This window comes from Chaetura pelagica, unplaced genomic scaffold (genome assembly GCF_000747805.2).
Source record: "Chaetura pelagica isolate M959 unplaced genomic scaffold, ChaPel_1.0 scaffold180, whole genome shotgun sequence".
In the NCBI taxonomy this organism is placed as follows: domain Eukaryota; kingdom Metazoa; phylum Chordata; class Aves; order Apodiformes; family Apodidae; genus Chaetura; species Chaetura pelagica.
The window spans coordinates 843136-866304 of record NW_009951794.1 but is presented as its reverse complement, the minus strand read 5'-3'; the positions used below and the strand labels follow the sequence as shown (position 1 = coordinate 866304).

Here is a 23169-nt window from a genome sequence, read left to right as displayed (position 1 = left end):
GAGCTGCCTGCGCGCCGAGGATGGGGCCCTGGAGGTGCTGGCTCGGCACGGCGAGAGCCTGCAGGACAAGTTCGTGGAGATCCCCTGCTCTGAGGACTACGAGGGCCACAAAAGATTCGAAGGTACTTGGAAGGGCTGCCCGGAGGGCTGGGCGGGCTGTGGAGGCCCGGGCAGGGCTGGCTGCTGCCTCGGCCTGTTCCATCGGGTCTGGGCTGCAAAGCTTGGGTTTCTAGCAACCTGCTGCTCACTCTGGTGTTTAAGTCCCCAAACATTTAGTGCTTCTTGGGCCACCTTAGAAATTGTTGTTCCTAGGAGGCTTTTTCTGTCAGTCCTACATCATATTCCTCTGAAATTGCTTTGCTTAGGCTGTGTGAGAGAGACCTTTTGCTAACTCTGCTTCTGGTGCCTTCTCTGCTGATTCCTGTAATGGGCTTGTGGGTGAGTTTTACCTTTAAACTCCCTACAGGTTATGGAGTGGAACTGAGTTAGGATATTGTCTGTGCCACAGTAGTTGCAGAAATGCCACTTGTTCAGAGGTGCATGTGTGTGGCAGCAGCTTTTAATGGTGCCTGCAAAGCGTTTCTCTGTGTTCACATGTTTTGGCTGGGCCTGTTTTCTGTCAGATAGGTGTTTGTTTCCCCTGGCAGTTATTTCTTTGGAGTGTTGCTGTTGGATCCTCCAGAGAAATGGAAAACTTCAGTCTGTGATCAAGAGCTAGTGAGAGCCTAACATGGGTGAGGTGTGCTCATGTTCTGTTCCAGATTTGAAACGTGTATCTTGATAAACTTCTGGAGCTAGTACTGCTTCCAGAAAGCAGCTCTGCTCTTGATTTTTTTGTCAGCCTACCTGTATGTCAGTCTGTGTGCTGACTGTTGGTTATTGCGTTTAAAAAACAAAATAGATTTTTGAAGTAGCTTTTAGCCAAACCAGTTGTCTGATCTGGTCCAATATATGGCTAATAAAACATGTGCTGACACAAAGCTGGAGGCAGTGGGGAGGCTGGAAGAAGCTGCTTATAATTGAGGAAGAACAAAGATGATGAGAGGGCTGGAGAACCTGCTCTGTGAGGAAAGACTGAAGAAGTGGGTCTCTTCCCTGGAGAAGGGAAGGCTCAGGGGAGACCACATCACAGTAGTTCAGTACTTCAAGGGTGGCTACAAAGAGGATGAAGGCTTTTCCTGCATGAGGAGCCATGTGGAGCAGACAAGGGGCAATGGGTACAAGTTGCATGGCTGTTGTAGTATCTTGCTTGATAGGGTTTTGGAGAGTTTATCCCAAAAGACACCAAGGCAAAGAAACTGTCGGGAAGCTGCCACACAAACTTCTTCAGTAGGGGGATTTTTTTGGCTGAGCACATGAAAACATGTTTTAACTGTCATAGTTACTCTAAAGAGAAACTGCCTTTGGCTTTATCTGCATAGTGCCAAGGCCAGAGATAAGGAGGGCAGGAGCTTTAAGATATCTCTGTTCGGGAAGAGGAGGGAATGTGTTCCCTATTCTTATGTCATGCGGAGCCAGCTCTGCAGATGCAGACTGCAGGTGAAGTGTGACCTCTCTTGGCTTTCTGTGAGAGTGACTGACTTAGCTGCACCGCCCCAGGAGGGGGTGTCATCATCTTCTGTGGGCTTGTGTTCCGGCTTTCTGATGAGATGTTTGATTGCTGCTGCTTCTTAACGTCTGTGATGGCTTTTTATGGTTTCAGCAGATGTTTTTACACGTGTTCCCCTGTACTGTGCTTTCAGAAAGAGGTCGGTGGTATTAGACGTGTGTGAACATCTGGTTAAGTGGTGAATTGAAGCCGTGCTGGGGTAGTGAACTTTGCTGGGTGCCCACGAGAGGGTGGTGGTGAACTGCTGAGCCTGCTGTCCCAGCAAAGCTGGCTCCCTGCTTCCCGGGAGTGTTACTGATCGCCTGGGGAGGCAGTCAGTGTGGATTAGGGTTCTCTGCCAAACAGGATTCAGCTCTGCAGCTTTAGTCGCTTTGTTGGAAGTAGCTTCCTTTCACTCAGTAGTTCTTCATTCTCTGTCTTTGCCGTGGCTTGATATCCACAGCTGCTGGCTCTGTCAGGAGAAGGCACATTCCTGTCATGACTTGGTGCCTGGTACTGAGCTGGGAAGTTTCCACAGCTGAGATGAGCTTTTTATTTATGCACCTGTCCCTGTTTCAAACTGGGCTAGTGCAGCTGAGCTTCTAGTCTGCTTCAAATGATATGGTAGTTGGTGTCATACAGACATAAAATGTGTTATTTTTCAGAGGCCAAACATTTATCTTATTATATTTGCAGAAGATGGGGTGTTGTGTGAACAGTCTCATCTGCATTCTTAACCCTGTGGCCAGACCTTGGCTATTTCTGCTCTTGAGACATGGTTAAATACTTAAAACTCCTGTGGCTACTAGTGTGTGTGGTGAAACTCCTGTGTGGTCTCTTGTGTGTGTTGACCTACTGTGTCAGTGTACAAAGCACCCATGACCACTGCCCAGGAGGCAGCTGTAAGATGCTGTTCCAGAGACTAGGTGAGTGGATGTGGAAAGCAGAGAAGCTTGAGCAGTGGAGGAAAAGCTCCAGCACCCACTCTGCTGGTGTGGTTATGGTGGTGGCATCAAATAGATCTTTGCCTCCTCTTGTCCTGCTTCAAGGTGGATTGCACTGGGGGAGTGTAATGAGGGGGCTTTTTCCTCTGGAGAATCATCCTGGTTTCAGCAGCCTGTGGTGCTTGGGCAAGTGCCACTTTAAGCAGGAGACAAAGCTGCAGTTCAGGCTCTTGGGCTCTGAGTTACATTCCGTTTTGTGTGTGCTGAGTAGCAACAGGGGCTACAGGGAGGACTTGTGGTTTTACATGTTGTGGTATGTTCCTCCTTTACCTTGACTAAAAAAATACAACTCTTGGATCCAAAGACAAGAGCCTTGTTAGGTAGGTGAATGATTTTTGTGTCTAATAGGCACAAATTTGTGGATGGTATTGGGTACATTGTGATGCTAAACTGAATTTCTCCCAAGTGCAGGTTCTCCAACATTTAACATTTCAGTGCTCCAGTGTCCTGTGGTCTCTTAGACAAAAACAACACATTTATTAATGCTGAAACTGTTTTCAAACAGACAGACTGTTCTCTTTTTCCCTAGCATTCATCCAGTGTTTGTGCCTTACTGCTGGGACCTGACTGACTTGAAGCTGGACTATCTTTTTATTGTTCTTCTTCTCAGTTTGGAAAAGCTTTTGTTGTTACCTTCAGCACACCTCCTGCTTCCAGGAGTGTTTTTGTCAGCTCTTTGTCAGAGTCCTTAGACATATAACAATTGTCCTAGGTAACCCTGCAATTTTGCCAAAGCTGGACTCTCCAGTACCAACCTTTCCAAAAGGGTAAGATCTGTGCTGTTGTTTGCTGTGGGAGATAGAAAGCACAAATCTCTTTTGAAACCAGAAGTATTCACTAGTGCCCTTTTTGCAGAACATCATGTAAAGAAAAATCTCTTTAGTCAAATTTGTCCTGCAGTATCGATGCTGTCCTTTGAATTTACCCTTTCCTACTTCTCTCTCCCTTATCCCTAAGACAATTTTCTTTGCCTTTCCACCATTAAGGAGACCTTTCAGTGGCAGAATGTAAGTCATTCCTTTTTTCTTGTCTGTCTTAGCCAAGAACTTCCTTGGCTTTCTGTATCCAGCTTTCTCCCACACTCCTTCATCTCATTTTTTTAATCAGCCTGTTACCTCAGCCTTTTTTAATCCTGTTTTTTAACAGGATTCTTAGAGTGTACTGGCAATATCCAAACTTGTGCTTTGTAAACTTGCTAACATCTCTATACCCACCAGAACACTGAGTACAGCACAGAGTATATGTTGTATGATTTGTGGGTCCTACTTGTCCTGCAAATCTTTCATTGAATCTTATGGTTACTGACTAAATGTTTTGTAAGGGGTTGTTGTTGGTTTTTTTTCCTTCAGTTCTGTGAACCCAAATTGGTTTCTCTGTGACTGTTTTGGGTTTTTTTACATGCATCTGAGTTTAAAATTGGGTGGTGGAAGCTGTTACTGCCTCAACCATCTGTTTCACTCTTTGAGTGAGTATATATAGCCTGGAGGCAGGGATTTCTCATCCCTGTCAAGTGGCTTCTGAGATGCTCTTCAGCCTGGCATTCAAGAGTGAATGACTGATTTTAATCTGCCACTGCTGCATGTATGATGAAGCCTTCAAGACACAGTATGTGTATGTTTTTCGTTGGGAAAGACAAGAAGTAGTTTGCAGCATTTGCTAATTACTACTTGTTGCTTTTGGTAACTGCTAGGTCATGTGCTCCAAAGGAATACAGCAAGCATTCCCAATGCCTGTGTTTTTATTACAAGATCTGTGGTGTTTAACTTGTAAATCATTGGTTCCTGGAATTGATATTGAAAAAACATGAGAATTTCCACAACTGTGCCTAGCCTTTCTGGTTGCAGAGGGGATAGTTAGGGAATGTCCTCTACATTTTATTTTTCTTGAGGACAATTCAGTTTCTTTACCCTGTTGAGACTGTTTGGTTTTGGGACAGAACACTTGTCATATTCTGTATGGTACCTGAGAGTGGTGTGTACTGGGTCTTTGTCTATGATGTGATTACTTACCTACCTGGACTGTAAGGAAAAATTCTCTATGGACACATGAGACTGTATGGATACCTGGTAAGTGATTTTAGTTGCTAGAAGTCTTGGCTGATTTTTTTAACCTGTCTGCCTGAGATGGAAGGATCTGTGCGGCACTTGAGCTCTCTGGTTCTTGCCCTGCCTGCCCAAAGGCTAGAATAGAGTGTGTGAGATGAAATAAGTTTAAATCTTCTTCCTTTAAGAAACCAGTTATATAAACAGAAACTTGCTTTCACTATTGTGCTTGGAAAGAAGGGGAAAAATCCCTGGATCTATCTTGCTGCATGTACATGGAACATGAAGATACAGATGCCTCTGGCACTGCCTTACTAAGCAAAGTGGTAGGTGTGCAAAGGGACATAAGTAAATCAGTTTTAATCCCAAAGCTTGTAACCAACTTTTAAAGATTTGTGACAAACTTAAGGTTTTTAAGACTTATTTTCAGATCAAGAGGAGAAACAGTAATTTGTTTTTCAAGGTGTGGTGTTGCATTTAGCTTAACCTGAGTAGTGGAAGCTCTGGGTCATGCATGACAGCCACATCTCTGCTGCTTTGGGGGTGGTTATTGATTCCCTTTAGATCATCTTCATTCTGTTTAAGTGCATTATGGACATAACAGGAAATAAGTTGTCAGCTTCATTGACGTAATTTACCTAAATTACATCAGCCACAGCAGGGAAAGGGATGTAGCTGAGACCTGGGAACTTGAATCTGTGCAGAAGCAGCAGTGTCATTGGCTAGGTTGTCTTCTCTGATTGTGAGGCAAAACACATGGAAATGGAGATGTAACTTTGTTGTTGTTGAAGTGATGGAAAATACTGAGGTTGCCAATATCCTTTCTGAATGTTGTGGGTGTGAAAGGGGAGTAAGAGAATAAGAATAGATATTTGCTTGGAACCTTTTTTGAAGGCTAATCTTTTTTCTTTTCCTCTGTGTTCCAGGCTGCACTCCCAGAAAGTGTGGAAGGGGTGTGAGTGATGCAGTGATCACAAGGGAAGAAGCTGAAAGGATCCGTAGGTAACTCTTCTCTTAGCTCTTTTAACTTAGTTTAATGGCAGTGTGCTGGTGGTTAAGGTGTAGCACAAAGCTCATTAGCTGAAAGAGGATGGGTTAAACTGGTTAAAACATGAACCTTTGTTTTTTTTAAAAGCAGTTTTCCATTTTTGCTGTTGTGGGGGCAGTTCTTCACACAGTCTGCCTAGACCTGTGGGCCGTGAGTGTTGCAGAGAATAAAGGCAAATGAATGAAGTTTTAAAGCATTTTCCCTTGGCCTTCTGTTCCATTTGGTCTTTAAAAACAGAACAAAACAACATAAGCCTCCTTTCAGCTGAGTCTTTCTGGGTAATCGTGAGCTAGTTCTGACCCTGTGGTCCTCTGTGAACATTAAGAGATGAGTTTTAATCAAATAGCAGGGAACACTGTCAAATGATGCAGGCAGAAAAGTGATCAGACTCTTTGAGGGTGATTTGCACTTAATCATCCTGTGAGTGGGGAACATCACTGTGATGCTCAAGGCCATCTGCAGCTGGCCAGCCAGCCTGTGCTTTCCAGTTCAACTGGGCTTTTGCTTGTGATACAGCACTTCTGCAGTGTAAGGATTTATTTGTACTGCCCCTAAGAATCAAGATCTGTTTGGGGTTTTTTTTGTGTGTGTTTAATCTTGGCCAGAATGTATTTGAAAGCAAATGTTTTTGGGGATTTATGGAGGGGGCTGCAGGCTCAGATATGTTCTGCAACACGGGTACTTTATTTTCATGACAGGCTGCAAGATTCAGTTTCAAATAAATTGCAGCTTTTGTTAACTCTGTGGGGTTATAGCTGATACATCAAATACTGAAGAGTTACATGTTGTAAATAGTGACATTAAAGGACAAAGTAATCAGATTTCAGTTCTCATTTGAGGTTATTGTTTTGCCTACAGAATAGCAGAGAGGGGACTGTCCTTGGGAGGATCTGATGGAGGGGTGAGCAGTGTCCTGTTACTTTTTACATTCTTTTACTGCCTAGGCAAGATTATAAATGCATTTTTGGGGCTGGAGGAGAGGAGATGGAGAATTTTTCCTTCCATTCAGACTTGGAAAAAAAAATCCATTTGTTGGGAAAGTTAATCTCCCATTAATACTTCTGCTAGCAGTGTAATTCCTGCAGTACAGTTAACATTTCCTAGTACTCAGATTTGTTATTTCTATTGCTTCTCTTGAACTGATTTTTGTATTCACCATCTGGAAACAGTTACTATAGCAGAACTTCACAAGTTTGACTTCTGAAACTAAATTACAGTGGTTAACAGCATCACATAAAGATTGGGTTTGTGTACTGACAAAAAAGGCCACGTCATGTCTTCAGAAGACTTTTGAATAATATTTAAAAATGAAAACAAACCCACTTCTATTTAACAAGCATGTTTTTCTAAATTTCTTTCTCCCTGTTTTTGTTCTCAGGATGTTCTTGTGTAGGAGCAGAAACTGTTTCTTGAGTATTTGTAAACACAATCACTTCTTTAGGCCTTTGCACATTTTAGCAGAAAAGGAATTTTCAGTGAAAAATGAGACTTCATCTTTCTTGTGATTATTGAGAGAGAACTGCAAAATTGTAAACTGAGACTCTTAAGCAATGCTGCCCATATGAAACAATGCATTTAAAAGATTTAACATTCTCTGTTCAGTTCTGTCATGATGTCTTAGGTGGTTTTTTTACAGTTCTGTGATTGTATAATTGCCTCTTTGCTTAGAGTCTCTGCTTGTTGGGATCTACATCTGAACTCCTTCATCAGTGCTGTCAAGTGGAGCTCCTTTCTGGTTCTTTTAGAATCTACATGTGATTTTTTCATTAGAGTTCCACGAAGAGAAATTATAAAGGCAGTGTGTAACACTGATGGATTTGGACCACAGAAAGCTAATGTCCAGCTGGGGGCTAGGGAATTAGGGAAATGTGAGATGGAGAAAGCTTGGAAGAGACATGAGAGGAGGTCAACTTGCAGCCCAGTGGACAGAGCTGGGCAAGAGTCCTGAGCTGGCTTCCTTGGACAATAAGCCAGAGTATCAGACAAATATAAATCTATCATCTACATAATTTTGAAAGCATCAATATGAGGGGTTTTGAAATGGAGGGAAAATCCTTAGAGAAATGTGCAAAAACAAAGTCATTTAGTATTGCATGGAGGTAAAATAGTGAATAACCACTGAAACATGCTAAAAACAAGAGCTGACCAGTGTTTCTGAGAGATCATATTTAGAAGAAGCCTTTAAATACAGGGGGTTTTATTCCTCTTTCTCCCTCTGCTCTGCTGTTTTCCTTTCTTTTTCAATGTGCATATTTCTATTCCCCATGCCATGATGTGAATCTTTTCCCCATAATGCTGTCTTGGTTCTCAGGTATCAATAAATACTGGTGGATGTGGTATAGATGAAACTGTCTTCATTTGAACCTTTTATCTTTTTTAATTTCTTACCTCCACAGCATACAAAATGTTTCAAGCCTTACTTTACTACTTTCCCTGTATGCCTCTCATGCTTCAAGCCTGTTGGATTAGGTCTGGCTTGTTGTTTTAAATTTCTTAAGCTTTAGAGTGTTTGGATAATTCTGTCCAATTATGTCTGTTGTTCTAAGACTATTTTTTTCCCTTAAAAATTACTTAAATTAACTCCTTGTAACTGTTTAATTATTTTTAATCCTTTCTCTAGCCACTTTGATCTCTCCACTCTTCCAAATAGAACTTCTTCAGATTTCTCCTGGGATGCAGAATTGCATTTTCATTCTCTGATTTCCTTTTATAGACCCTTTATAAGCAGTGTGTCTGGTTTTTGTTGTTGTTGTCCATCATCCTTCTTATATTTTGAATTCACAGAAGTGGATTTGCATGTCCCGATGTAATTTAATAACTTAAAGACCTAAACTTGCAGTTTGTGACTCTGTCAATCATCTCCTCCTCCCTTTGTTTGCTGCCCTTTCATCTTCCTCGGAGGACTGAAGTGTAGCACAAACACTTTTCCCTTTCCCTCCTTTTGTGTTGAGAAAGTCCTGGCAAACATCTGAATTATTGAAATCTCCCAGAAGTCATGCCCCACTTGTCATGCTGAGCTTTCTCTCTTATCTCCCTTTGTAATTTTTCCTGGATTTATTTGTATTTATGCGCACACAGTGAGGCTACCAGAGGCCACTGTAATCTTCTAGTCTAGCTTTCAACAGCATCCAAACAGGAGCATCTTCTCCCCCAGTGCTTTCCCTTTCACATCCCTGGCTCTGTAAAATAGTTTTATACTCTGTTCCTTATTCAGTGTGTCAATTGCAGCAGTTTGATGCTTGCTTTAGATTAGTTTTTTCTTTATTAAATAATGCTATTTCCCTTTCTTCATTACCTAGTATTTCCTTGCACACTGCCTCTGCTAGTGGCACCACTTTGACTCATTCATTCATGTCTTTGTAGGTGCTGCTGTAGTAACATCTCTCTGGTGTAAAGGAAATCACTTGTTTACTATGAGATCTATTGGCAGTTATTTAGAAGCCCTAGAAAATAGATCCCATGGTGCACCAGGCAGCTGCAGTCTGTTCCTTGTGGTGCAGCAAAGCTGGCAGGAGTAGCTGCTTAGACCTCCCTTTTGCAGGGGAAAATTAATTGAATCACTGGGAGAAGAAAACCACCTGTGAAGCTGTGATGCCAGACAAGGGTTTCTGCTGTGGGCCCACCAACCCATGGGTAGAACAGGGGGTTTGCAGACCACATCCTTCCTTACTCTGCTTTCAGCCCTCCCAACCAAACTTCTGAAGTCCGGGAAATGCTGTCAGCTGTGTTTTCCAGAGAGAAGATAAAGCTTCTGCATAACAGTTGTCCTGTCTCTTCTACTACAGGGCACATTCTCATTAGCCTCCTAATAGCACTTAGGAAACACATACTTCAAGAGTGAAAGCTGAACTTGGCAGGATGTCTTTCACTTTACTTACAGCTGGTGTTGGGTCATTATCTAGGCTGTACTCAAGAGGAACTGGTTGTGTTTAATCTCTGTCTCATGTAAATACTGGACTTCATTGCCAAATACTGCATTTAATTTTCACAGGGATAACCTGCCCCTCCAGCCATCTGAATGATGGATCAATTAGATTGGTTGCACTGGTATCTCATAATTAATCAGTGTAACTGTTGAGAGGCATTACCCTGAGAAGGTAACTCTTGTCTGTCTGCTCTCAAGATTCAGGTGGGGAAGGGTATTTAGAGTGGGATTGGTTTGAGAGCCTGCCTGCATTGACTGCAGGTTTGATGCTGCCCAGGAATTGGTGTCCCTGTAGGACCTCCATTGTTCTTCCTTCTTCTCAGCTTCAATGTGTGTGTCTTCCCCCAGGAGTGGAGGGGAAGGGTTTGAGTGCTACCAGCTCCTCTGTAGGCAAGTAGAAGTAAGTTTTTGCATTCTTCTCTTTTGGGGAGTGTGCTGTTTTCCTTAAAAATAGCACTTCAAACTTTTTAAGGGGTGGAGGATTTGCTGTAGGAGTGAATATGTATTTAATGGTTGGCAATTCTTTTCACTGAGGACCAAAGGCAGGGTCTGTCATGCTTTGCAAGAAGGGGAAATTGATCCTTTTGCCATATGCTGTGACGTGGTGGTTACTTGCATGTTCTTTTTGAATCCTTTTAGGAATGAGAGGGTGGAGAATGTGGGACTAATGATACTGAAGGTCCAAAAGAACATTTATTTGTGTTGTTTTGAAAAAGGAAGTTCAATTTCTTTTTTATACAAGTTTTGTAAATGGGATATTGGGGTAGTTCTGTTAAACAATTTCTTGGCAGTAGGTGTGTGTGTATGTGTGTCTGCAGTGTTCCTGCCACCTTCAGATAAACTTTGTAGAGCTTTCAGCCTGGGACCTGAATTGCAGGCTGACCCTTGATCTTCAAGCTGAACTTGAAGTCATGGTGTTGACTCAGGCATCCACCAAGGCATTATCTTCAGTGTAGGAAATGATGATGAAAATGTTTCATGTTCTGAAATGGCAGAGGCCAAAGTAAGTGTTTCAGTCTCTTCCCAAGGTTGTTTCCAAGCTGTTGATGGCAGAGGCCAAAGTAAGTGTTTCAGTCTCCCAAGGTTGTTTCCAAGCTGTTCAACAGCTTTGTGCTCATGCATTAATCAAGCCTCTGTCAACGTTAGACGTTGTTTTCCCCTCTCTGAAATGACCATGAATATTCTTGCTTTTTCAGTTGTCTTCATCTGGCTTATCTAGGCTTTATATTGAGGCTATTACCTTTTCATCTATGAATAGCTACTGTTCTTGGGAGTGTCCTCTGAAGCTTTTGGAGAACTGTGGGAAGAGAAGGTCAAAGCTTGTGCTGTGTCCACTTGAATAACTTGTTACTTTGTATATTATATATTGTATATTTACTCAAGGAGTAAATCAAATTATTGGGTAGGTTTATTAACATAAGGTTGTTTTTCTTTTAAGCAGTTGAAAATTTCATTTAAAAGGGGACTTTAGTGAAGTTTCTCTGATTCAGCCCTGAAGCTCAGAGCAATTTAGCCTGCAGGAGCTTTCTTTTGCTGAGAGATTATGATGGGTCTCTCTTCCTCCACAATGATCCAGAGGAGGAGGGAGAAAAGGGCTCTGAGACTAGGGGTGAAGGTGAAACTAGTGCTGGCCTGGCCCTGCTAGTAAGGTGAAAGTTTTCATTCTTTCCAGGCAGCTCACCTGGTGGCATTATTGTTTGGATTTTGTTAGAATAATGTGAATGGCATGTGGTGCCTCAAGAAATGCCAAATTCCAATGTGAGTGTTTTTGCCTGGATATTGAATGTCAAAGATGTCATTTCTTTGGTTTATCAGTCAGGTTTATCAGCTTTTGCTGCTTGATATTTCCAGTATTAAAAAGGCTGCTATTAAGCAGTCATACTTTAAAATGCTTTTTGATGCAAAGCAAACATGTATTTTATGGACAGCAAGGGACATACAGAAGTTTACTTTATTTGATTTAGAGAAACTATTTAGAATCCTGAGAGGTAGCTCTCTACCCTGACAAATCTGAATGCTAATCTTCTTAGCTTGGTCTGGAGCTCAGCAGAAATGTTTGGCTTGAATTGGGTGAAGAAATGGATTGGATTTTTATATGTAGAAACTCTTCACTCATTGGTTTTCTCTTGCAGTGGTTTAGAAATTGAGAAAAAGAAAGTTTGGCTTTAGCAAGCATTAGAATTACAATTGTTCTTTTAAACAGACTTTTATGTCCATATTAAATACGAGAAGTATACAGGACCTCATGAAGGAGAAGTTTTAATAATAAATGTTGGGCAGGATAAATGTTAGTGCTGCTATTTGAGTGCTTCCCAAATATTGGAAAATCAATCATCTTTGTGTGGAAGGGAAATGTCTTTGCTGTGTTCCTGAGTCTCTTCTTGTCTTACCTCTAGCCCATGGAGGAAAACTCTGGCAATTCTGTGTCAGATTTGAATCTCAGGAATAGCAATTCCATGCTTTTCCTAGTACCTTAATATTTTGTGTATATATACAACAAAGGGAGGAAGGATTGTAGCTGTAAAGTAAGCATTACTATTGTGAACCCAGTTTTTACTTGCCAGGCTGTGGAAAGCAGGAGCCAACATGGGAGAGTGAGAGGTCATAGTTAACAATGGTAGAACCTTTTCATGCTCACTTTTCCTACCTTTTTTTTTGTTTGTTTCCTTTCACAGGCATCAATTTTGGACTTGCATTCTGGAGCTCTTTCACTGGGGAAGCACTTTGTTAATCTGTACAGGTAAAATGGGGCTGTGGCTTGTTGTCCCTCTTGTTACCCTGTACCTTCAGTGCTCATTCCCTTTTCAAATGTCTCAAGCCCTGTAAGCTGAGGTTAATAATGACAAACTGTACAAGTTGTTTAGATTCACCACAGTTTCTATGACCAGTTAAAAAGCTTTTGTGGCATGAAAACCAATCTTTTGTTGACCTGGGCTCTTTGAGAGCTACCATTACCTTTCTTTTCACACCAGTAATTAACAGTATATTTTCTCAGCTTATAGTCTAGTTTGTTAGTGGTGGAAGAAATCAAGTAGTCTGGACTCCATGTGCTTATTTCATTATGTGGGAGGGGACTCTTTTCATGCCTGGCAAATTCCATTGTCAGTTGCTGCATCTTGATCCTTTAATCCTTTAACATTTAACCTCTTAGCAATGCTTTTGGAGCATCATGCTTAAAAGCATTTTTAGTTTGTTTTTTTCTTGTATTTTTACTTTCTGCTTGTGGGTAAAGTGCAGATGGGAGTAAGAATGCATCTTGGTATTACTCAGGCAATCTGATTCAGCAGCTCCTTCTGACTGTTTAATTTTTCAGGTACTTTGGGGACAAAGTTCAAGACATCTTCACAGAAGAGGACTTTGCATTATATCGGTAAAGATTGTTCAGTAACTGCTGAATGAACCACAAAACAAACTTGCTGGCTTTGTGGTAGGGTGCATGTTGGGAGGGGATTGTCACTGAGATTCAGACATACCATTAATTTTGCAGCTCAAAATAATAATTCCTGCCAGTTAAAATGCCTTGATGAAAATAAGTAAAAGGACCTCTTGGTGACTACCTGATAAACAAGATCTATAAGCGTTACTTAAATGAAGGCAGTATTGGTGGTGTAGATGTAATCAGAACAATGGCAGCTCCACACATTTCCCTTTCTGTGTCATGGGCTGATGCCAACCCTGCAAGCAAGAAGAGCTCCTTCATGTGAGTTCTATGGCTATTGGCTGGAACATTGTAGCTGGGATGTAAAATCCTTCAGCACTAACTCCTGTTTCACACGTGTTATCCAAGAGATTTGTTAGATAATGAAGTCCATCCTGTGCTATTATGACTTTAGGAACTTGGGGGGGTTTGGGGAGAAGTGTAACAAAACATTAAAAATGGTATTACTAATGTTCTGGCTAGAGAAGCAGAGCATGCTTTCCTCTAAGAAGCCAGAATATGAAACAGTGTTATAATGTAATAGCTTTGGCATCTGATGCTTTTAGCTTTCCTGTAGACCTGCTCGTGTGCTTAACGAAGACAACAAACCTAACAAGTTCCATGTGTCTGTGAAGGTGTGTGGCCAGAGTTCAGGAACAAGCAGTTTTGGTTGACTTGACACAATAAATCATTAGTTAGGTATTTCAGTCATAATTGGAAATGTGCTTGGCTTGAACACTTGAACTCGCTTTTTTTCCTTTTTCTTGCCTTTGTGAAGGAAAAGGGCCTCCCTCTAGTGGTGGACTATTAAGTAGCCCAATAGGCTTATTAGTTTTGTTAGAGTAATTTTATCTGTCTTTAATTATAAACCACTTAAAGCTTATTTTTATCTGACATTTTTTAGATACTGTTGTCTTTACAGATTAACTTCTTTAAAATATGTTTACTTCCCACAAAATCATAAAAAAATTAGATGCTTCCTTGATTATTATAGAACTGTGACTGTTTAAACAAAATGTTTAGTTTCTGTCTCACCAAGATAGTGGGAGAGTATTTTGAAAACAGTCTTTGTTTTGCCTACCATTCTGTAGAAGACAAAAGAATCTGTAAAAATAATGTGTATGGAGGGATTGTTTTACTTAAGAGTATTTCTGCTTCACGTGAACAGAAACATTCAGTTTTTTAATAATCTTTATGAATTTTTGATCCTTACACTGAGCTGAGCCAGCTGCCAGGCAACATGAATATTCCATTGGTATTTCATGCTGATATAGGGGATGTTTCAGTCTGCTGCATATGATATAATATATTGCTACACAATATATTATTAAGTGCTTCTGTTAATGGCAGTGCTTTAGCATGGTCTGTAGTACCTTATGCCCTTAATGAGTGGTTTTATCTTATTCTTGGAAGCATTTCTCTTCATTACTTTCACTTACCTACCCAGGTCAGTTTAAAAATACACTCTTGAGAAAATAACAAGATGTAATTCATGTCTTAAGTATTACTGATTGCACCAATAACAAATCTGAGCAGGCATCCTGAGCCAGGAGACTGGTTTCTAAATGGTCTCTGTCAAAATCATGTTGTTTCAGAATCAATTATGATTTCTAGTCTGATGCTTTAACCACCATCTGTCAAACACATACAGCAGTTCCTCTTGTTTCATGTAATAGATGCATCTTTATCCAGAAGAGAGACCTTTAATCTGAGTGCTTGGTTTAAGGGTTGTGGCTTCAGCAGAAAATAGCAATAGCAGAGATTTGTTCCACTCTGGCTTATCAAAGTAGAGCCATAGAGCAGAGGAAGAGCTGCTAGTTTGCTTTCTCCCTTTTTTTTTTTTGTTCTGTGTATGATTTCTGTGAAGATGTTCTGCTGTGGAACTGTTGCTTTGCCTGCATCTGCTGCCTTTGATGCCTTTCAGTAGCAACAGTGTGGAGATGCTGACAAATGGGCTAGAGAAACTGTGTAGTTTTGCAGAGTTTTGAGTGTTCCTGTCACCACACTTTGCAGGGACACCTAACACTGCATATTTTGCTGCATTTTGTATCTTAGACAGACTTTTCTGTGTCACATTAAGTTCTACTCAGTCTTTTATGCTGCTGCTGCTACATCATGCTGTCAACTTCCCAATCTACTGAACATCTTTTCTCTTAAATGCTATGTTCTTAGACTCCTACCTATTTAATTGTTGTGGTTTTTTTTCCTCATCATCCTGACTCCAAAATCAATTTCACTAACTGCTTTTACAGAAGGGGGGCATTTCAGTGAGTTTTCTGCCTTTCCTTGATTCTGGCCTGTGCTTTTTGATACCACCCAGCAACCAGGGTAGCAGCTACAAACACACCTTTAGATTTGTCACCTTAACTGCTTCATGAGCTGCCTTCCTATTTACCACTTCCCCTGTCTACTTCATTTATAAACAGGAAAAAAAGAAATTTATGAAAAATGCTTGCATACTTGAATTTAGGAGTTTATTTTCCTTTTCTTTTGATAATCCACTGGCTGGCCAACTCCTGGTTGCTGGTTTTGTCTAGCAGGAAGGTTTGAGTAGAGCTTTGCTTCCTGCTTGGTTTGTAAAACTTGCAGTCTTGCCCAAAGCCAGTTCATGTGTCTCAAAGAGGAGTGAAGCCTGAATGGGGCCTTACAGGCACTAGACAGCAAATCTTAATGGGAGGCTTTGACAAGTGGGAAAGGAATCAGCCTGAAAGAGGAAACAGTGCTGCTTAGAGAGCAATACAATTACTGGAGATTTAAAGTTATGTCAAGACTGCAGCCTAACTACTTCAGGGTAGATGTATTCCAGCTGGCTGGTTCAAGTGGCCTCCTGGTGTCAGAGCCAGGGAATATGCTGCTGTAGTATTTGTGGGTTAGGCTGTTAATTCTGGCTTCAGGTTGTTCAGAGTGCCAGCTGCCCTCAGTTCATGATGAAGTGAAAGGAGTAATTACATCTAAGCTTTCTGGGAAACATAAGGCAGCCTCTGCTGAAGTCCTTCCTATTTCTTGGAAAGAAAACAGAAAACAAGATCAGGCACCCACATGAGAGGAAGGACCTGGAGATCCTTTCCTGATGTCAGTTTTACTAACTACCACTATGTGGCTCTGAACTTGAAACCTCAGTTCATGCAGCCATGCAAATACCTGAAAATCTCAGCTCTGTCATTTACTGATTTTTGGATTTTCACATATAAAGTAGCTTGAACTGACTCCTAAAGTTTAGACACCTCAAAATGTAAAGTGAGTCAGGTTAAAAATGTAATCTCTATGTGGATTTCTTTAATTGTTGGTGAATGACAAGATGTGAACAGAATTAATATTTAGGATTTATTCTTTTTAGTACTTGGGGAAATAGTTTTTAAGAGATGATTGTCACAGCCTAATACTGTAGGTCACTGGAGAATACTTGGGGAAAAACTTCCTTGGAAATTATGCTGCAGTTCAGTAGTGCCCAGAGGAGAAATACCTGACTTAGAAGAGATGCTGAACTGCTAATGTAATTCTGTGCACAACTTCAGAAGTGTGTTTGCTCAGGGTATCTTATTTGTGTGCTGCTTTTGAAGCAAATAAGGAAGGAAAGTAAGACTAATATAATGGGAAAGAACATGTTAAAAGTGGGAGAAAGCAATATAAAGATTTTAAGAAGCACTGAGGATTAAAACTTAAACCCTAATGTTTTCATTTAATCTCCTTGTGTTATTGCATTCTTTGCTGGTATTTTTTAAACTTCCTCACAGCTAAATACCAGCTGTGGTTTCTGGTGGGAGGCAACAGTGGTATTGCTCTTGAATCACGAATCTCTTCACAAGTGCTCTTGTCTGACCCAGGGCTCAGTCCTGGCCCTGCTCAGTGACACCTGTCCCTGCAGGTGTGTTTGCTGTTAGAGGAGCAGTGCTGTAGGGGAACTTGTGTGTGGTTAGCAGTCTTCCAGGGTGCAAACTGGAGCATAGGAGGTTCAATGTGAATCTCGGGAAGAAATTCTTTGCTGTGAGAGTGACAGAGCCCTGGGCCAGGCTGCCCAGAGAGGCTTTGGAGTCTCCTTCTTTGGAGACATTGAAACCCCCCTGGACATGTTCCTGTGTGATGTGCTCTGGGAGATCCTGCTCTGGCAGGGGGGTTGGACTAGATGATCTTTGCAGGTCCCTTCCAAGCCCTAGGATTCTGTGATTCTGGTTTCATAGTCTTAACAAATAAAGACCCTGTTCTTCCTGTTGCCCAAGAAACACAGGACTAGCCAAGGTAGAAATAGTTTGGTTGAATCTTTAAATGTTAGGAAAGATATTTTAGATTAATTTAATAGAAAAATCTGGTTATGACACCAGTACAGATGTTGACCAAGAACTTTGAGTTTCATGGTGCCAGAGACTTCACCAGTTACTTAAAATTAGTGTAAAAATGGCTGATGGTGTTTCAGAGTCAAGCCTTTACAAATATGCAACTTTCTAGTTATCTGCTTTGGTTTTAAAATGTGTGCAAGATGTTACTATTGTCAGTAGTTAATAAACAGATATGCATGGATTGTTTTTTTTCAGGAAAACAGACTGTTCATACAAAAAAATTTAAAACCTAGGCCACAGGAAACAAATGTTTTTTCTCTTCGTATTCTGAGAATAAAAAAGCCAAAATAACAAGCCCCAATACAAAAGACTGAGGGGTGTCTTTTGATGTAGCAGATTTTTATTTAAGGCAAAAGGAGAGAAAATATGGGTTTATGTTCCTCATTATTAGCTAAGGAAGAAGCTTAGCTCTGAAGAAGCAATGAATGAAGGAGAACACAGAAGAAGCAGGAGATGTCAAGTACATACATTTTTCTGTTGTGTTCTTTGTAGTGATGTGAGAAAGAGAATTCAACAAAAGATTGCTCAGGCATTTGGTATCAGCTCTGCTTCCATGTACCTGACTAAGCCAACCTTCTTCTCAAGAATAAACAACACAGAAGCCAAGACAACACATGATGAATACTGGCACCCTCACATTGACAAGGTAAGTCAGGCTGAGATGGGATGCAAATGTTTCCTGTTATGATCAGATCACTTTAAAGTCATTTTGCATTAAACAGACATGTTTGATAACTGGTGCTTGTGAAAATCAGACTGCCTGGTATTTTAATTTCTCAAACAAATTAAGATTTGTTTGCTACTTCCAGACAGCAGTTGAAAGCAAGGGAAAGCAAAGCATTGTTATTGATCTGACGTAGAAAATACTTCCCAGATAAGAACAGTAATATTCTTATGTGATCTCCAAAATAAGTGTGAAGAGTTGAAGAAAAAAAATCACTAAAACTCAGCATGTTTTAATATTTTCCAGTTTACTGGATGCTTTTGTGCTGTAGAATTATTTATGCTTTCCCCTTGGAATAGAGTTTTGTGTGTTCTGCATAACTAAATGGTGCAGGTTGCTCCTAGAAGACTTCATTATTTTTTTTTTCCCCTGCCTCTTTCCAAAAAGGTAAAGTTAAGCTTTTGAAAAATGAATTGGACACTTTTTTTTTTTTCTTTCAAAGTCTGGCACTGTTGGTTCAAAGATGTAGGCTTCTTGGAGCACACAAATACCCCTCTTGCATTTTCCCTCTCTTGGCAAGTCTGTTGCAATTATGTTTCTTAATCTGAATGTCCTTGGTTTGGAAGATTTTTAACTGCAGAATGGAGTAGTACAGATCTATTGTATTTCTGAGGCTTTGGGCTTTTTCCCTAAAATTTATTTGGTTTTTAGTTACATAGGAATGGAGACCCTGAAGTTATTCAAATGACTCATTTAATCTTGTTCAATTTATAAGCATCTAAATCAAACGAGAGTGTTGGCTTAAGATGTGGAGTTTCATCTTGCATGGAATTTGTTTGGAGCTGAGCCTGTCAAATGTCTGATTTATACTGGAGTTGCTGCTGCAGGCTCAGCTCTGACACAGTCTTAGAACATTCTCTAAGAGAAGTAATGTGAGACTTGAGGATTTCTGCAGTCCCCTGCCTGGGTGAGGATCCTGTCATCCTTCACAGAGTTGTCAGGCTCCCTCATAAGATCAGTTTTGGGATGTTTTCTTTGAATTTCTTCTATTGGAGCTATTCCAGGACTTCCGTGCAAATTTGGTTGGTTTTTTTTGCCGTAAACTTGTTCATGACCAGTTTATAGCCTTTTTCCCCTCTTTCCAGTCTGACTTCTGATCATTTTCATTGCCCTCCTCCAGACATGCTCCAACAGGTCCATGACCCTCTTATGCTGAGGGCTCCAGAGCTGGATGCAGTGCTCCAGGTGAGGTCTCACCAGGGCAGAGTAGAGGAGCAGAATTGCCTCTTTGGATCTGCTGGCCACACTTCTTTTGATGCAGCCCAGGATGCAGTTGACCTTCTGGGCTACAACTGCACACTGGTGGCTCATGTCCAGCTTTTGACCCACTGATACCCCCAGGTCTGTTTCCACAGGGCTGCTCTCCAGCGTGTCTTCCCCCAGCCTATATTCATGTCTCTGGTTGCCCTGGTCCAGGTGCAGGACCCTGCACTGCACTTGCCATTGTTGAACCTCATGAGGTTCACTTGGGTCTACTTCTCCAGCTTGTCCATGCCCCTCTGGGCTAATCCCAACAGTTGCATTTGTAACCATAGCCTTTAAGGAAGTATCATATAAATATCATTATGAGCATCTACCATTACCTTTTAGCCATGTTTGATTTATTTGAGTAAAGGATGCTCCAGAAGAGCACATTAACTGTATGAAGGCTCAGGCTGAATGGAAATGCTTTTTGTTTTCTATTAAGTTGTTCACATGGAGCTATAAAAATGTGGTTAGCTGCAGTGTTCCTCCATAGCTTATCACCTGATTTTACTGGCAGCTCTCCTCACCTTCTGAACTTTGCTTCTTCTCACCATCTGAACTTTGGATTCAGTTATTAACCTTCCTGAAACTGGAAATTATTATCAGGGTAATAAATACATTTGGTGTACATGTACTACTAGCATCTTAAATAACTGAGTGCAATTTAGTACCTCTTTTCCACAGTGGTGCACTTCCCAGGCCTGAAATGCCTTTTGAGAGTCAGTGGTGAACAAAGCAGGAACAGGAACAATTTCCATGGCATCTTTGGTTCCTCAAATTAATCATCTATAGAAATCAGATGTTTGGTTAGGCTAAATGCTTTGTAGTCAGCTCTTACAAGTTCAGAATTCAGGAAGTTCACTAAAGCCACCTTGGAGAAGATGGAGGGTGCTCTTGTGGAACAAAGGTTGCTGCACCACTGAAGAGTTCATTAAAAAAATGAGTACATTACACTTGCAAGTGTAAGTTGAACTTCTCATTGAATTATTCTGGTGCCTTTACTGGCTGGAAGATTTCCTTAAACTGCCTGGAAGTTTATCACCAGCTCAATGAAGGGGAAAATAGCTTTGCAAAGCTGATTGCAGGAGGAGGACTGCAGAGCAGTTCTGAGGTGCTGCAGCACCATGTGTTAATTCATTCCCATGTATTGCCTTACATTGCTACTAAGGTTTGGGGAAGTGTGGGGAGAAGGGGGGGACAAAAACATTTCTCTCAGTCTTATGATTTGGACTGTGCAGCATATCACCAGATTTGGCTTTTTTCCTTTTAAGCCCTTATGGTCAAAGTACTAAAATGAGTAAGAATGAAAATGTCTTCCTGTTCCATCTGCTGCTGTGTTCTCTTTAGTCATTGCCCTCACAGAATAACATGTACAACTGCTGTTGAGCCAAAATGTAACTGGCACTAATGACTGTAACTTGAAACCAAATTGAAAATATTTAGAAAACGTCTAAGTTTGGAAGTAGCACCTACCTCTAACAGTCACCAGGTCAGTCAAAACACTCTGCAAATGTTGTATATTGATACAGTTCTACTGTGCTGCACGTCACTGTTTGACAGTGTAATGAGGAACTTGAGTTGTGATACACTGTGAAGTAATTGGAGAATGCAACCACTGATTTTAAGAATATTTTTAATTGTTGCTGACATGTAGATATGAAAAGGAAATATTTTCAGTCATCTAAACTCTTAAATATTTAGATAGCTTCACTCTGAGCATTAATATGTAGTATTTCTTTTCTTTCTCTTCAGTATATACATGGAGCAAAAATAATACTTTAAAAGGAAGGAAAATCACCTTGTTATACTTAAAAATGAGGTGTTTTGTTTGTAGGGTGAGAAAAAGCAGAGACTTAGAAAATCATGTTGGAAGGTTTTCAAACAAAACCTGTGTGGAGAAGAGTGGAGTTCCTCCAACAAATGTGTGTTTACTTGAAGGTCTGATTCTCTGTTACCATGAAGCTCCTGCATGGCAGCTGATGAAAGTAAAAAGTGGGTTTCCAGAAATACTAACCATCATTAGTTAATTAATTAATTCGTTGAAGCCTGTTCTTGCATCTTATCACCCTTATGGTGAAATCTTACCTTGAAATAGTATAAAGAGATCTGAGCTCTGTATTTCTGACACAATGCAGAGGTGTAACTTCTGACACTGTTGGTTTTTGCTGGCTGTTGAGTAGACTCAGAATATGAATCAATAGGAGCACTTTTATTGTGGAAGGTGTAATAACAGAAGCAATAAATATGACATGCTAGCCTTGTATGTAGTGTGTAGGTGCATAGAATAGACTAATAAACATCTATAATTTGAGAAGAATCTTCTTAGCTTTGAGAGACCCCTTGATCAAATATGTGAAAACGGGAAAATTAGAAAAACTCATCAGGTCTGCCTGTTTAATTATTTGTGCTCTGCAGAGATCAGAGCAGAAGTTGGTAATTTTTGGAAATTTTGTCTTCCTCCTAGGTAACTTATGGCTCTTTTGACTACACTTCACTGCTCTATCTCTCTGACTACACTGAGGACTTTGGAGGTGGACGGTTTATCTTCATGGATGCAGGTTCCAACAAGACAATAGAGCCCCGAGCAGGTAAGAGTCTTGGTTTGCCTGTGCCGAGGCAGGGCAGCTGATGCCATTTATTAACTGGGTGGACTGGTGGATGTAGTGGGACTTGGTTTTGTGGCAGCAGGAACTGTGCGGGAGAATGTAGCATTTTGTCTTCAGATTGGTGACAGAAAAAGTGAAGATGAAAAAAAGATGAAAAGGGAGTTAGGCCACACAAAGCAAATTCCTGGAAAGCTGTAGGGCTTTGAACTGCAATTCAGGCAGGACAGCTTAGCAGGTCACTGTGTGACAAGAGCAAAGATAACTGTCTGACCACAGCAAATCCAGAAGAAAACACCTTTTATAATGCAAGTCCAGTCACACTTTTGCAGAAAGAAAACAAGCAAGGACAACTTTATATTCCTAATGTGTTCTGTCTCTTTTTTGAGAGAGAAAAGATGGAAATTTACTCATTTAAAGATGGCTTCAGTAATTGTCTGCTGACAGGCATTAGACCGAGCTGAAATCACAGAGTTGTCAGAGTTGGAAGGGATCTCTAGAGATCATCTAGTCCAGCCCCCCAAATGAATTTGACCATTGCTGCCTGCAAATGGGGATGGGTGAGGTGTTTTCTTGACTTATGGATTGTAGTGATCCATTCCCCAGCAGTAATACTGGCTTAGATAAACAAAGAGATTATCTGCATTCTGGGTTTGGTATCAAGATTTGTGTTTGATTATTTTGGCTTTTGTGGTTGGAAATAAACCCTAAACCGAAAGTATAATCCTCTGCAAAATGTTGCCACCAGTCTTTTGGAAGGGAACACATTGAACTATTTCATTTCCAGATGCAATTTTAAGATTAACAGGTTTCTCTAGCTGTAGAAATCATAGCTGAATTGAAGCTGGGAGGACAGCTGCCCCCTCGCACAGCGCAGGAGCACTCGGTTGGGTGGCTGGATGGAACATGTCCCTGACTTAATTTCAAAAAGTCTGCGGCTGTGAAATTGCTTTCATTCAGCCCCATCAGGTTAATTTTCAGGCTCTGCTGCAAGTTGTTTGCTCTTTGTTGTTTTTTGGGGTGGAGTAGGGAGCAGATGAAGTGCAGAAAAATCTTTAATAGCACCTGGTTTGAGCATTCCCTCTCACAGGTGGATGTATTGACTGTGTGTCACAGACCTGTTAAACACACCTTTTAAAACAAAACAATGCAAAGTTGATAGGGAGCAGCCTGTCTTGAAAGATCAAAGGTGTTCCATGTACACAATAAAATTAAATGTAATGCCAGTTCCACCTTTC

The 23169-nt window shown here is 40.9% G+C and overlaps 1 protein-coding gene across 1 annotated transcript in view; it reads left to right on the top strand.

Moving 5' to 3' along the window:
- Positions 1–4: 4 nt before the first annotated feature.
- The window catches only part of OGFOD3 (2-oxoglutarate and iron-dependent oxygenase domain containing 3), a gene marked incomplete at its 5' end in the record, with an annotated part of 34362 nt that continues 11197 nt past the window's right edge, over positions 5–23169 (top strand). Inside the window, 7 exons of the mRNA XM_010007268.1 lie at positions 5–122; positions 5561–5636; positions 6541–6583; positions 12283–12347; positions 12921–12977; positions 17852–18005; positions 21793–21916. Of these exons, the coding sequence (XP_010005570.1) occupies positions 5–122; positions 5561–5636; positions 6541–6583; positions 12283–12347; positions 12921–12977; positions 17852–18005; positions 21793–21916 (637 nt within the window). The remainder of the gene's footprint in view (positions 123–5560; positions 5637–6540; positions 6584–12282; positions 12348–12920; positions 12978–17851; positions 18006–21792; positions 21917–23169) is intronic.